The 15,002-nt window shown below is 34.1% G+C and overlaps 1 protein-coding gene across 1 annotated transcript; it reads left to right on the top strand.

Annotated features, from left to right (window-relative positions):
• Nucleotides 1–845: 845 nt before the first annotated feature.
• Nucleotides 846–14,740, top strand: LOC128233460 (uncharacterized). The gene is made up of 7 exons (XM_052947137.1): nt 846–878; nt 5,977–6,019; nt 6,404–6,723; nt 7,259–7,365; nt 8,814–9,045; nt 9,394–9,506; nt 13,742–14,740. Exons 5-7 carry the CDS (start codon nt 8,832–8,834, stop codon nt 14,063–14,065), a joined length of 651 nt encoding a protein of 216 aa, XP_052803097.1. The 5' UTR covers nt 846–878; nt 5,977–6,019; nt 6,404–6,723; nt 7,259–7,365; nt 8,814–8,831; the 3' UTR covers nt 14,066–14,740.
• The last annotated feature ends 262 nt before the right edge of the window (nt 14,741–15,002 follow it).

Here is a 15,002-nt window from a genome sequence, read left to right as displayed (position 1 = left end):
TTGAAATGATAGCGAACATAGCATAGATAGTAGTTTACAAAAATATTAAAACAAGAATATTTGTTGACAGATACAAAGTATAAATTTGATACAAGTCGCGAAAGATTTTGGATCTATAAATAAAATGTTTCCGATTTTGGCTGTCAGCGACGTCGTTTCTACACTACATCGGTTACGTAGTTATAGGCTTTGTTGTCTGTGTGATATGTTTTCTATTAAATTAGCACGATAACTTGAGTTATAGGCCTTGCTACACATATGCATATTGCCACTAGTAGGATTGTACGTAGTTCAATGAGAATGTCTTGAATGGTCTGTGAGATAGGGTAACAAATATTGTACAGGCTTAAGACGAAGATGATGACGATGCCAGGTCTATGACTATGTTTGATGCGACGTTAATTTTGTTTGTGATCAATATCGAAGATAAAGCCAAAACGTGCCATTTTCGGTGAAATATTCCTTTTCAGTTTTACAATTACAATTAATCATTCTCTTTAAAACATGTATAATGTTAAATTGAGTACATCTTTTAAACACGCAGTCCCTAAGAATTGTATTCAGAAGTTAATATGTATGTGAAATTTATTGCACTTTACATGCTCATTTATTCTCAAAGCATTCTATTGAGGTGCTGCAGACACTGCCAAAGTATCAAATTAATTATAATTGCATTAAAAAAGACATCGAATGACTATTTGGACCTGTACACCTAGATGTTTCAGTATTTAAAAGCTCGTCACAACTGTTTAGTGCGTTATTCGCTGATCTATTCAGCTACCTTAAACCATGTTAGTTGAATCAATATCACGTGATCACCCGATTTCTTCCTTTACTTCTACAATATTGACACAATGGAGGATTTTACTTCCTTTAAGGTAAAATGCTGTATTTTAAAGTTGTTTGATCTTTAAACCGTGTATATCATATACCGAAACCGAATAGTTTCAGAAGCTTTGTTTGTAGATAACCAATACAAGTGTCTTCACTAAACGAAACCTTCATTAAATTTGCACAAGGAAACTATGTAGAATACATGTATACAAGTTTTATTTTAGTAGTACTTATTTCATGATAATGTAAGATATTTGTATCTAATATTAAATTATTGATTTAATTAAATAAATAAAATATATTTTTATAAGTTTTCGTTTAGCAAATCGCATATTGTAGTATTCAGCAAACTTGATATGCAATCTAAAGACAATGCACTTGTTTAACATAGCTTAATAAATACAAAGATATATCAGTTGTTTGATGTCTTAATCTAGATCAAGAAATAAGTAGTAGGTATTGTTTATTGTGCTCATTGTCTAGGGGAAGCAACTTCTTTCCTTTAGTTCGCATTTATACAGATGTGTTTACGGCCTTATTCAACGTTTAAATAGGAGTGCCATGAAAAAAACCTGTAGCCAATATCATGACATGATTAACCGCCACAAATACCACAATTTGTTGTTTGACTGGTAGTGCTTTACGTAGAGGCACACAAACTGGAGCAATCCATGGCCATTTAGGCGTGACTTTGATCCACCTTGGTTGAAAACTATTCATTTGTAGTTTAACGAACTTACTCAAACGTAGTTATATGTACTCAAACGTATATATCCGTAGTTTGTCGTTTTGGAACGAGCAACTACGGCTTTAAAGTAGTTATCCAAGGCTACCGGTACTAAAACGCAGTTCAACGTAGATCACTGCAGACCAATCCACGCACTCGGCAAATTGCCAGACGAAGTAAAACGTTGTTCACGTATTACGCCGTACCGAGCTGTACTGTCCTTTGTTGTGTTTTATTGTTGTTTTCGTTTCTCAACATTTGTTTCCGGCCTTAGACGGTCATTACAGATACAAGTTTAGCTTTAAAAGAGACTCTCATGAAATATTTGGCGACGTTTGTTATATATATATATATACATCTATTGTTGATAGGTATATGTAATGTGTATCCATAGTGGTTATAAGTCCACTCCTTCATTTGTAGTCACACATTTGTAGTTACACAGACTATTATTCGTTGCAAATACATTTTTTTGTTTATATGTATGACATTGTAACGGCATCGCCGCATAAACGAAAGCGAACACGTTTATGCTGTGAATTTCAACGCATAAACAGGACTTTTTAATGTAGCAAAAAAGGCACACTTTCGCCGCATAACACATACTAGTACAACAGTGGTTTATGAAGTTTTATCAAAATTTGACTAAGCTTTTTGTGTCCACTGAACCAAGCTTTGAACTAGAGTTCTCGAGACGTAAATTCTGACAAAGATTTAGTTACATCGGTTTAAATGTGAACCAAACCAATTGATCTTTTTGCGAAAACGTTTGAAATGACGTTTGGCCAGAATAAAGGCGGGAATATATGTTACGACCACATACAACACCGTCATTTGGGACAATCAGAAAATTGAATCGTCGTATGACGTTACTTATATTCTAGCCTTTTTGTCAGACTGACGGGCATGTACCCTTGACAATGCGCACTTTCAACGTCATTTCAAACGTTTCTAGAAAAGTCAATTGTTAACGACGGACAAACAACAGAAATCCAACAATCCTCATAGCTCCACATATGCTCTTTGTGCTTGGATGAGCTAAGAATTATTTACTTGTTAAAACCACTGGTAATTGTGCGTTTGTGAAATTAATTCACGTCTAGGTCATTAGCGTATATCTCTGGTTATTAGGGCAACGAAAGGAAAACTTTTGAAGATAATATTGTTTCCAAAAATTTCAACACAACATTAGTTTTGGGCACTTGAACACGAGGACTCAGATGACTGATATAGGGTCATCAGGGACGTCTTTCTTTCATTGATTGTGTTTTTATGCACTAGTCATCTGTAACCAAACAAATGTAGATGTGAACACTCCAAGGGGAGTTATATTTTTTTTTTTAAATGACAGTAATATGCTACGCCCTAATCTTAATAATCATCATAATCGAATACATCATCATCATCATTATCATAATCATCATCATCATTATCATCATCATCATCATCATCATCATCATCATCATCATCATCATCATCATCATCATCATCATCATCATCATCATCATCATCATCATTCCCGTAGTTTTTTCAAAATGACAGTAATATGCTACGGCCTAATCTTAATCATCATCATAAACAACATCATCACAACCACCAACATCATCTCCACAATCACAACCACCACCATCATCACCACAATCACATCCACCACTATCATCATCTTCCCGACCACCTTCATCATCTTCCCCACCACCATCATCATTACCAACGCCATCATCATCATCATCATCATCATCATCATTATCATCATAAACGTCATCACCATCTTTTTTGTTGAAATATTAGAACTCTATTTTTTATCTTTATAATAAATGGTTCAGTTAATCCTCTTTATGTGGCAAAAAGGCACAGCTGCGTCCCATTTAAGCAATTTCTGCTTTATGCGTTGAGCGTCGCCGCATAAACGTAGTCTCCCTGTTTATGCGTTGAATATCACTGCATAAACGAAAAAAACATTTATGCGGGGATGCTGCTTTGCGGCGTTACATTGCATAACATAGTAGAATTTGATTCGGGTAAGAATAATATTGAAATATATTTAAGTGTTTAATTATGTTATTATCACTAATACAAGTTTTATATTAAATCAAATGATGACCTACAATGCAAATATCTATTTCAATAAGTCATTTATCAAATCGTCATTCAGTAAATAACGTAAAAATGTCAAACTTATTTTAAATATTTTGCTATATTGCTTGATGTTTTTCAATTGATGAAGTGACAGTAAATTTTGGTTTTAAGAATGGTAATACTTTGTTGTCCAGGCATTCACCCGTAGATACTGAATATGATATGTTTTCACATGGGCCATGGCTTTCTGAATGTAATGCAAACTATGAAACTTTGAAAACTATATAATACGTCATTTCTAAGCAAGCTATCGTATTAATTTATCCTTGATAGCCATCCTATGTAACCGGAAACGACAGCAAAATATGCGAAACGGTATGAGACATGGATGTTATGGTTAGAAAAAAAAATGACAGCCCTTTACGCAAAACGGGCAACAGCCTTAGGTCCATTTGATTTTACTTATATATGACTATTTTATTAAAATGTCTTTGTCCAAAACCCTTCCGTTGGGAGCTGGCATATTTCGTATGTTAAATTTACTAGTTGACCAAGTATGCTGATATTATACTCGTCAAAACAGGCCACGCCCAAGGGGTCACATTTTCTATATAGATTTCAAGAGAGTTTTCAGCTTCAAAATGTCCGAAATCAATTTTCTGATAATTTAGATACTTGGTTTGTAGGATTGTTCAATGCTTCTCTTTCAAGTTTGCTCATACTGTGGCATTGTGGGCAAAACCGCATAACTAACTCGTTTCGCAAGGAAATATCATTAAAAAGTGTTCTTGTCCAGAATCTTTTCCGAAACCTGAGACTGTAGTTACTATAAACGGTCCTGTCACAAGTTTGCCGATATTGTGCCTCTTGAGATAAAATCGGCCAGGCCCAAAAAAGTTCTTGTTTTACATAGACATTTTTATGATAGTTTGTTGTAAAACATTTTTCAATTAAACTAGGATTAGAGATAAGATATTTGGAATGAAACTGATACCAGTGTCCGTGTACCAAAATAGCTTATATTGTGCCCTAGACCTTCAAAACTGGCCAAACTCCAAGGGTCAAGTGCTTTACACAGACTTTCTTATTTGCTTTGTCTAAGACTATTAGACCAAGAGCTTTGACATTCAGTATGAAGCATTGACTAATTACCCTTTACTAAGGGAGCTCATAATGTACCCCTGTGATCAAAATTGGCTACGCCCAGAGGGTCACTTGTTTGACAAACACACATATGAGAATACTCTTTAAAAATCGTATTTTGCCCAAAACCATTCGGCCGTTTTAAGAAGTGCTTATTAGTTTTGTTGTGTTCCGGCATAGGTACTATACATAACAGTTATGTTTGCATGCGTGAGAATGTTACGGAGTGTGTTAGCACCGAAATGTACTTGCTATGCAATTAGATCTCAAAATATGCACAAGTCCGATTCGGGAGAAAAGCTCCTGGCACAACAGTTTGCACAATATTTAAACGAAATAGTAACCAGCCTACAGTAAAAGTGTTCTTACACGGTATCACATTCTCCGATTTTCGAAATATATCCGTTAAATGAAATTATCAAATAAAATATAAATCATACTCACGTTTGTTCATGTAAACATAGGGCACAGCTCCACCACGGAAGTGTCGACAGCTCTTTTTCTTTGCACCACCGTAAAGTGGTGGAGCTGGCATTTAGAGGCCGTGAAACGTATATAAATGGGTTGTGAAAATAAATAAGCAATCATCGAAATACATGGATTAGCGGCGTATATGACGAACATAATGATATGCGTATGTGTACGTTTATGAATTTAAACTTTCAATTAGTGTCTGGTTTGGTTGATCCCCCAAGAGATTTCTGGAACATTCAGCAGATGTAGATGTACACTACTATTAAAATGTTGCGTGTCGGAATATTAAAATCAAATCGCTCTTTTATGGTGTCACTTAACATGACTAGTCTTATACATTCACCATTTATGTTAGGTGTTATGCTGATTTCACATTCAAACGAGTGTACATCCATCGTGGGTTGCGTCAGTAATGTATATTTATAACTTCGTAGTTCACAAGGCATTTATTTTTCACGTATGTTCGGAACATTTGCAATCAAACATGACATGTTTTTTTTTATTAAAAAAGAAAGAAAAACATACAACACAAAGAGGCTTTTTCCTGTACAGATACAAAAGTGATGCAAAAGTAACCGGTAGTAGAAATGCGTTATATATGGCGGTTTTCATTTGTTCCTTTGTCCTTAGTGGTTTAGAGTATTGCTTTTGCATAACATTTTGAATGCCGTATATTTTAATCGGTAAATCATAATGTTTCGAGTTTCCGTCCATGCTTTCAGATGATGAACATACCAATATGCGTCGTCATGATGGCTGTGCACGGTATGTAGAGATATTGAAATGAACGTAACACAGTTGTTTCGATTTTTATGTCACATGCGAAGTATGTCAGACACATAACGAGAATATATCCCGACATAATAGTCCGCTTCATCGACGTCGGCATACAATGGTCATGATTGCCTTAACAAGAAAAGTGATCGGCGCTCCAAGCAGGCATGACATCCTTTTCACAGAATTCTTGTTCAGAAAACGTGATTCGTCCATGATATGCATGTTAATGTCACAAATATTCATAACGTATGTCTGTCATTCGGATTAAAACTTATTAAAATGAACAATTAAAACATTTAATTACGATATTTTACACATGTATTTTGTAGGCCACTAATATCCGTATTGAAATGTGTTATTTCTCTCTTACAGTCTGTAATGCAAATATAAACATTACCGGAGGAGAAAGACTTTATTTCGCGTACACAGATAAGCTGTCTGTTACATGCACCAACAATGTGGATGCTATCGTGGAGTTTATAAAAAGCGGGAGTCAGCTTACATCATGCGTACTAAGTAGCGGTTGTAGTATTAGTGACCCAAGACTTACCGTTGAATATAATAGTACTGTGCCATCAGAAAGGAAGTACCTTTTGGAAACGGTCAGCCATTTTACAACGGATCTGTGTGGTTCATATGAATGTGTTGATGTAGAAAAGGGCGTACCGATACTGTCAATGTTTTCTTGAAAGGTAAACCTCTTTATTTCTAATGGATTTAACTGGGATGCAATTATAAAAATAATTAAGATGAAGGTGTTGATATATAGAACACCGGCTTAATATATCAACCAAGCAATCATTAAAATTAAAGTCGCGTCAACCGTGGAATTTCACCGTGATGACATAGGGACTCCAAATGAGTCACATACTAAAACGGCACTTTGATCAGTGTTGAAGTGGTGTTGAGTATGATTTGAGAATTTAAAAATATTTATATTAAGTATAACATTTTTTGAAAACGATATTACAAACCTCTTTATAAACCTAAGAAAGATATATTTTCAACGAACGATACTATAGATACCAACTCTCTAAATTAGTACTAGGCTAATCGGCTCATCGGCTCCACGCGTCGTCAATATAACACATAACAAGGCGCTTTTTGTCAAAACATTCACGAAATAAGGAGATTTAAATGGGATTTCGGATGGGGTCTTCTGTCCTTAATGCAAGCACATGGATTGAACTAAAATTCGTAACTGTTTGTCGTCTTATTTGAATTCAGATTTTGATAACGATTTCTACTTTGCTGAAGAAAAGGAAAACGAGTTGTCAAGTTCAACTGCATGTGTTTTCCTCGCCGATCTGGAAGTAACGTGGTACACAGTTGACGTAAGTGAATGTATGCAACATTGGCCGGTTTGTCCAGTTTTTACTGTTGGCACTTCATTGTAGTTTGATTTTGTGCTATCATCTTTGTGCCAATAGATTCTGCTATGAAATCCCGTATAGCTTAGTATATGTGATTTTACAGTTTACGCAAAACGCTCTTTACAAGATAACACGGGCATTACAATTCTCGATTTCTCTGTTTATTAAGGAATGAATTGTGTGATTGATGTCTTTACCTATATATATATATGAACACTGGTTTATAATGAGCAATGAAGTAGAACATTTAAGTACATGTAACAGCATGTATACATCATGGTATGTACACAACAGTGGCCAATCTCAAAAACGTTGCCACACTTTTATTCCGTACTTTATAAACGCAGTAACCGGGATTAAGTGGGTAGCTGTCCTTATCTTATTTTATTTTTCATTTTCATAAACTAATAAATAAATAGTATACTAACTGTTGCTACAGAATATATAAAGTTAAAACAAGTTTATACAGTGTATGTCTTATAATTGTTAATATTTTATTGCGGGTGTGTACAATTAATTCTTGTTTATTCTTAATAATATCTGTCATGTGTTACCGTTCCGGATAGAAAAATCCGACCCGAGGGCACCTGCGTTGCCAGGTAACGAGGCTTGCCGAGTTACCGGCTACGCAGCGTGCCCGAGGGTCGGATTTTCTATCCGGAACGGACACACATGATATATATTTTTTCTAGCATACCTTAAATAACATTTTTTTGTGAAGAAAATACATAAGAAAGCGCGTTTTTGTACATTTCACCAAAAAGCGCGTGCGATGATGTTTACTGACGTCATGACGCGCAGTAATTTGTATTCACTGCATACGTCAATAAGTTTCTTCGCTCTCACGTCTTTAAGGGTTATTTTGTTTTGTTTTTAAGGAATATTTTTGTAAAGTTAATGTTAATGGGACTCATCTATTGAAATCGCATAACTATGGTTACATTTAGTGTTTAATAATTGATTTGAAAGTATTACGTCACAGCACGTGACTCATCTGGCATGGGGGGATGCCAGATGGAGTTTTCCAGCACGGCTGAAATCACCGGAAATGCCTATCTGGTGTGCTAGAATGTTTGTTCTTGTATTTAAACATTATCTTGTTTATCAGATGACGTCATGTAAAGATAAATGACGTCATTTTAGCCGCGGTTGTGCTGACGTATCAGAGATACTTTTGTGATATCTGGCTACGTTTGTGATATAAGCCACAATTGTGCAGTCCAAAACGTTTTAGCTCCTTATTTCACTTAATTGTATTGAAAAGGACGTATGAATTATAATTCATACATATATTGGACCTTAAAACTTAAATAAAATAAATTTACATATAAGTCATTCAAATCAACTCTTGCTCCGTTTTAGGCCCTTTAGGTACTCAGTTACTACTACTGGTGTTTTCTTTATTACAGAACGAAACTTTGGAAGAGATGTCTGTTGAAGATTTGAAAAGGTATAACAGTTTGATCAGAAGCACATCGTGTTCTAACGTAACCTGTGATATGTCGCAGGAACAAAGTTTTACTTTTGGACTTAATTTTAGCGAAACAAGTGTATCCCTTTTATTCGTCGAGGCAAAAATCGTTCACCCGATGTTTACATATAAGCTGCTTGTCTGGAGGTCTTCAAAGCAGTATCCAGTTGGTAAGCAAATACAATTGTATAGTAGGTAAGCTAGATAATTCTAGATGATAATTTTGTCTAGAGTAAAGATCGTATTATAGTTCCCATTGCCTTAAAACAAAACGACAAGGGTTTGTTGTTTTTTCAAAGAAAGTTTACATGTGAACATTCTTTCAAGTTAAGCTTATTGAATATATTTTGGAGTATATAAAAACTGATTTAAATGTTTAAGTAGTACATGTGTCAATTGAAGGGGTGCGGTCGAAACGATGAACAACGCACGCCCTACAACTTGTAAACTATATGGTTTTAAAACTGTTATTCATTAAACTATTTTATTTAAACAAAATAACCAAAATTGTGTTATAGGGTTGGCGCAATCAGCAGCAAGAAGTTTTGCTGGGTGGAAAATAGGTGTTATTGCCGTCTTGATATGTTTAGGCATTGGAGGCATTGTAGGCATCATATGCTGTATATATAAGGTAATTTAGTTCACATTTCCTTTTTGTAAACACATTTGTATATAGGGATAATTTATGCAATTCATACAGGTGCATACACGATTTTTGCACTCGTCTGCAGATGTAAAATTGCAATAATAAATGTATCTCCGCTATTATTGTTTTAATACTGCGTGAAGTCATCAATTCAAGTCATGCGATATCCGTTGCATCAACATAATAATATTATGTATTCGAAATTAATCTTTACATTTTTATACGTTCGTCCAATCGTAAACTCTTCATTTTCATCACGTGACCGTACAATAGACGAACGTGCGAACAAATATCCATATTTTCCGAAGTGTACGATTCAAACGAACAATATTAAACCAACGATAAAAACAGTAACGCGTTTCAAGGCTCCGAATGGAAATCGGGATTGACGGACGCTTTTAAGTTTGATTGGCATTATTCCTCTGAAATAAACATGATTGTCGTTTGTTAACAAACACATCGTGAAAATGTTTTAATTAAAACATTAAATATTTGGAATAGTTGAGGTTAAAGGGACTGTACTCCGTATGATAAAACACCGAAAAAAAAGAAAATTGTCATACACTTGGTATCGATGTGTACAATGCATTGGAACTTACTTACTGAAGTACCACATTGTTAACAAATATTTTTTATTCGCAGTTTTTTCGTATTTATCTATTAAAACTATTATTGGGTATGTTTACCTAGTATAAATCATTTCTTACGCGTGATTGGCTAGTCGATGTTATCACGTGATATGACCATGTTAGGTATATAACCGAAATATTCCAATTGTTTAAAGTAAGCCTTCGTAGAACAGCGGATACAGCACTGGACTGCAATTTTGGCGACAACGGTTCGAACCCCGTCTCCGCCTCGATTTTTTTGCATTTTGGTATGGGTTTTTTACAATTATGATATCAAAGAGTAAAACATTTTATTAAATAATTGTCCTGAGATTCGTTACAGAAAAAAAAACTTTTTTAGGTGCCAATCTTGTGTTCAATCCCTTTGAGAATAGATAAGTTATATAGCATTGTCCTGTACAATACGGGATATATTTGGGCGAGTAGAAAGCTGGGTATTCGTGCAAATATATATCCGTATTTTACAAAACAACGTTAAATATATTATATTATACCTCTCGTGAAATGATGTTGAAAAATAACATATTGTCATCACATCGTTAGTTGCGTGATTCAACTGAATGATATAATCTAAAGTCACGTGCTGTCCATATATACATACGTCTAGGAAGTCCAATTTAACAGTAATATATGTATTATTTATATTAAAATTTTGCTCATAATAATTGTTACTAGATAAATATTTTTATTCGTTTAAACGAAACGGTCGGTTCAATGAAATTTTAATTGAAACAAATCTTGCATATCAATCAGTCTAAACTTATTTTTCTCTATTACTCTCAGTAAGATGTAGTATTTATATATTCTTGCCTAATCGAACATTTTTTTTTGCAATATACCTTTTGAATAATGTGAGTTCAGTCTTACGACCGTTATATATGCATTTAAAACAAACGCATAGTGTTTATTAAATGATAATATTACAAGTTATTTTACGATTGCATTAGAAATTACCTAGCAAATACATATATATGACAGTTCCAGAAGAAGTAGAACTCATCAACACTGGCGATATTTAACATGCCACTGACAGTAAATGACACAGACTCTAGTTTAAGCATCATTTTCAGTACATGCATTATGAAAATAGCTTTAAAAGAGAGAAAAATAAGCAATATGTACACGTCAATGTGTCATGTATTTTTGTAATAAAATAGTTATACATACATAAACTAAATACTCCAAATAATATTCTCCGTGCAATGGTTCTCCACAAAAGTATACACGTACAAAATAACGAAAATGAGTTATACATATACCAGTAGTCATTTTGAAGGTGTTTTAATGTACGGCGTTATATCTACGGTAAAACACTTCCAGATACCATTATTCGGTTATTGCTGTCAAGATCAGAGTTCAATTGTAAAAAGCCATAGGTATTAAGTTCGAATTATCTTCGTTAAAATGCATTTACTTTTCGTAGTATGGGATGATATAGGAGCCATCCGACTGTAAGCATAACGTGCCTTTTAATTATTGTCACCGACTTATCGTGATATATATCAAGACTACACGTACAAGTTATTAGAACGAAACGGTAAGATTATAATGACACAGTGCTAATTGATATTTACTGATAACCTTGTACGGTTATATCGTGCTTTATTCATATGCAGAGGCTCGTGTTTTGATATTCATGACTAAGAACAAATAATTTCGCACTCGTTGATTCATTAAGAATTCATTTGTTTGTCTTTGTTTGGAAAACAAAACGCTTTTGTCCAATCAGTACTATATGTTCTTTTTCCGAAAATTGTGATGATGTAAAGCCTTTTCAGTTGAAAAAAGACAAGAAATTGTATTGTATTGAAATGTTATAAGACTAAAGAGTTCGTTAGCCTAAACGTTTCTCTATTTCATGAAAATATTTAATGGACAACGTATATTTCAAAATAATGCGTGCAATATATACAGAATGAATTATGCCTTACACTGTAAATATTCTGTAAGAATGAATGTATTAGTCTAACAGTAAACAAACAATGTCAGTCACAATAGCTAAAAAACAGTGCAAAGAAAACGCAGTGAAACATTTTAGTAGAATCAATAGTATACGGAATATGTCAGAATTAATAAGTCCTGTAAAGCGATAATGCCTTTTCATGTCGTTGTAAGTACATTTTGAATCTTCTTTATTAAGCGTTCGTCGTCGTAGTCTCAGTTTCGTGACAGCATGGTTACAGCAAAATTTGTTGTCTTAAGTATCATACTTACAGAACTTTATGTTAGAATTTCGACATAATGTAAAGCAACACAACTTTGAAAACACGATAAAGATTCTTGTGTGTTCAATTAAGACTACCATAGTTTGTTGATACACGAGTATATCAAAATCTTATTACGCAATTGTACATTGGTATATTCTCTTAATAAACATTGAACTAAATAGACCAGCGTTTCTTACTGACATATATAACATTTTAGTGTAGGTGAGGCTTTGTGGATATATTTACTTCTTCCGCATTTATGCATAAAATTTCCGGAAAACAATATTGGCTGCATTATTGATTTTTTTCTTCAAGCGTATCACAGATAGACATACTGTTGAAGTCGGGGCCGAATATGTAAATTGTAAGACACTTAACCGGTTTGATGCAGCTTGAGAATCACCATGTTTATACACGTTTTCTCGCCGTTTTAAAGGTGCACTCTCACAGGTTGAGCGTGTTGACAACTTTTTTATTTTTTGTCTTGGAATAGCAAATTTGTTCGTAAATATCTACAAACAAGTGATAAAAGACTGCTGACAAAAGATCAGATCGCAGCTTTTCATATTTCCGTCCCAAAATTGTTGTTTTAAGTTTTTTTCTTAAACCGTTAGTAACGGTTTAAGCCATAAAACATTGAATTTGGAATGGAAATATGAAAATCGGCGATCTGATCTTTTGTCACTGGATAGCAGATATTTTGCAAAAGTTTGCTTATTCCAAGACAAAAAATAAAAAAAAGTTGGAAAAACGGTAAATTTGTAAGAGTGCAGCTTTAAGCGGTATTTGCAATATTAATGCATCTCTTGTGTATAACACTGACGTTTTTCAATAATCTTTGTTTATGCTAAATAATATTTCCTATTTCAATTGGATAAATGAAAGTTTAATATTTATATCACTTATCTGAAAAATGGCATAAACTTCAAATATATTGACATAATACACCTTTAATTGTAATAATTTGCCCCAAGCACCATTTCTGCAACATACTTGCTATGTAACCGTACATATTAAGTCATTAAGTTTTAAACTGATAACCATTTTTATGACATTACCCACATTTCCCGCAAATGGGATCGCTTAACTTAATCGTTAAGATGTGTAGTTTTACACATTTACGACAAGACGTCACAATAGAATTTCAGTTTAAACCTTAAACATATTTTTACTTTTACATGTCTAAAACTTGGAAGCCCAATGATCTGATTCAATTATCATACTATGAAGATTCAATCTTGAACTATCTTATCTTTTAAATGATAACATATGTACAAATTTAATGTTCATTCATAGAAATGTGAGATTGTCTTTCTGTCACTGTTTGAATGCCATAGTTCATTTCTACTTGAATTAATACCTAAAACAACTATTTTTATTAAAGTATAAGAAGAATAAAGAGCAGGAGGAAGAGGAGGAGGAGAAGAAAATAGAGGAGGAGAAGAAGAAGGAGGAGCCTGAGAAGAAGGAGAAGGAGGAGGAGGAGGAGAATAAGAAGAGGATGACGAGGGAGGAGGAGAAGAAGAGGGAGGAGAAGAAAAAGGAGGAGGAGCAAAATCGTGTATCCTCTATCAGTTTTCACTCCGATTTAAGAGATAATACATTGTATCATCGGTTGCGTCGGCTATGTACACACGGATGCGAAACAGTGGCTCCAGCTCTTTTAGGAGCTGTGTATAAAAAGGAGCCAATGACACTTCCGAGCTAGAGCAAAAGAACGGATATCATCGTAAAACGTTAGTATGACTCGTTATTTTATCTAATATCACAATTATGAGGGCTTATTTGAGAGATCGGGGAATGCAGTGCCATACAAATATCTTTAATCTTCACACGTATTTGGGTTATTTTGTAAACATATTGTTTATGGAATTATTAAACCGATTCTCCCATCAAACACATCAATGTTTACAAACGAAAGTAGAACATTTTCACCAATTTTCAGCTGAATTTCACTCAAGAAGCTTACATTTAAGAAAAAGCCAGTATTATCGAGTGCTTTTATTTTGTCGGGAATAAAAATGACCGCCCGATTACCGGAATAAGCATGTTTATACACCTTTTCTGGGTTGAGCTGGAGCCAAAGCCAGGGAGCTGGAGCCAAAGCGTGGAGGCTGAGCCAATACGCTTTATAATAATGCACTAAACTCGACATATTTGGAATAGTTGCAGTCTTGTATTTATAACTAGTATTAAGATAGTGATGTATGTTTTTGAATATATAATTATTTATGATTATTTAATGCAATTCATCTGATAATGGGCGTTGCAATCTCAGACATGTCGATGGAGCTAAACAATCCTTTCACAACATCTGTATAATTATATGGTTACTGTTTCTTGAACAGTCTTCTAACTCCAATCAGATTCCAAAATAAATGAATAGCAGTGGATGAAAGAAAAGTGTGTCATTTAACAAAGATTAGATAGACGAAAAACTGGTAATCTATATGCTAAATTACATCAACTGACCGCTAGTACATCAATCGGATTTAATACGTGTTAGTGTTAATTTTTTTGTACATTTGATTTACATTTGCTATATATAAAAAAATGAGGTACCCTTTTTACCGACATTAAACGCGAGCTTGGCTTAGATTAAGAGAAAACTAGTGTAAATACTTACAATAATTCATTGTTTCCTG

This window comes from Mya arenaria, chromosome 5 (assembly GCF_026914265.1).
Source record: "Mya arenaria isolate MELC-2E11 chromosome 5, ASM2691426v1".
In the NCBI taxonomy this organism is placed as follows: Eukaryota; Metazoa; Mollusca; class Bivalvia; order Myida; family Myidae; genus Mya; species Mya arenaria.
Note: the sequence above shows the minus strand (reverse complement) of the source record. Positions and strands in the feature narration are given on the sequence as shown.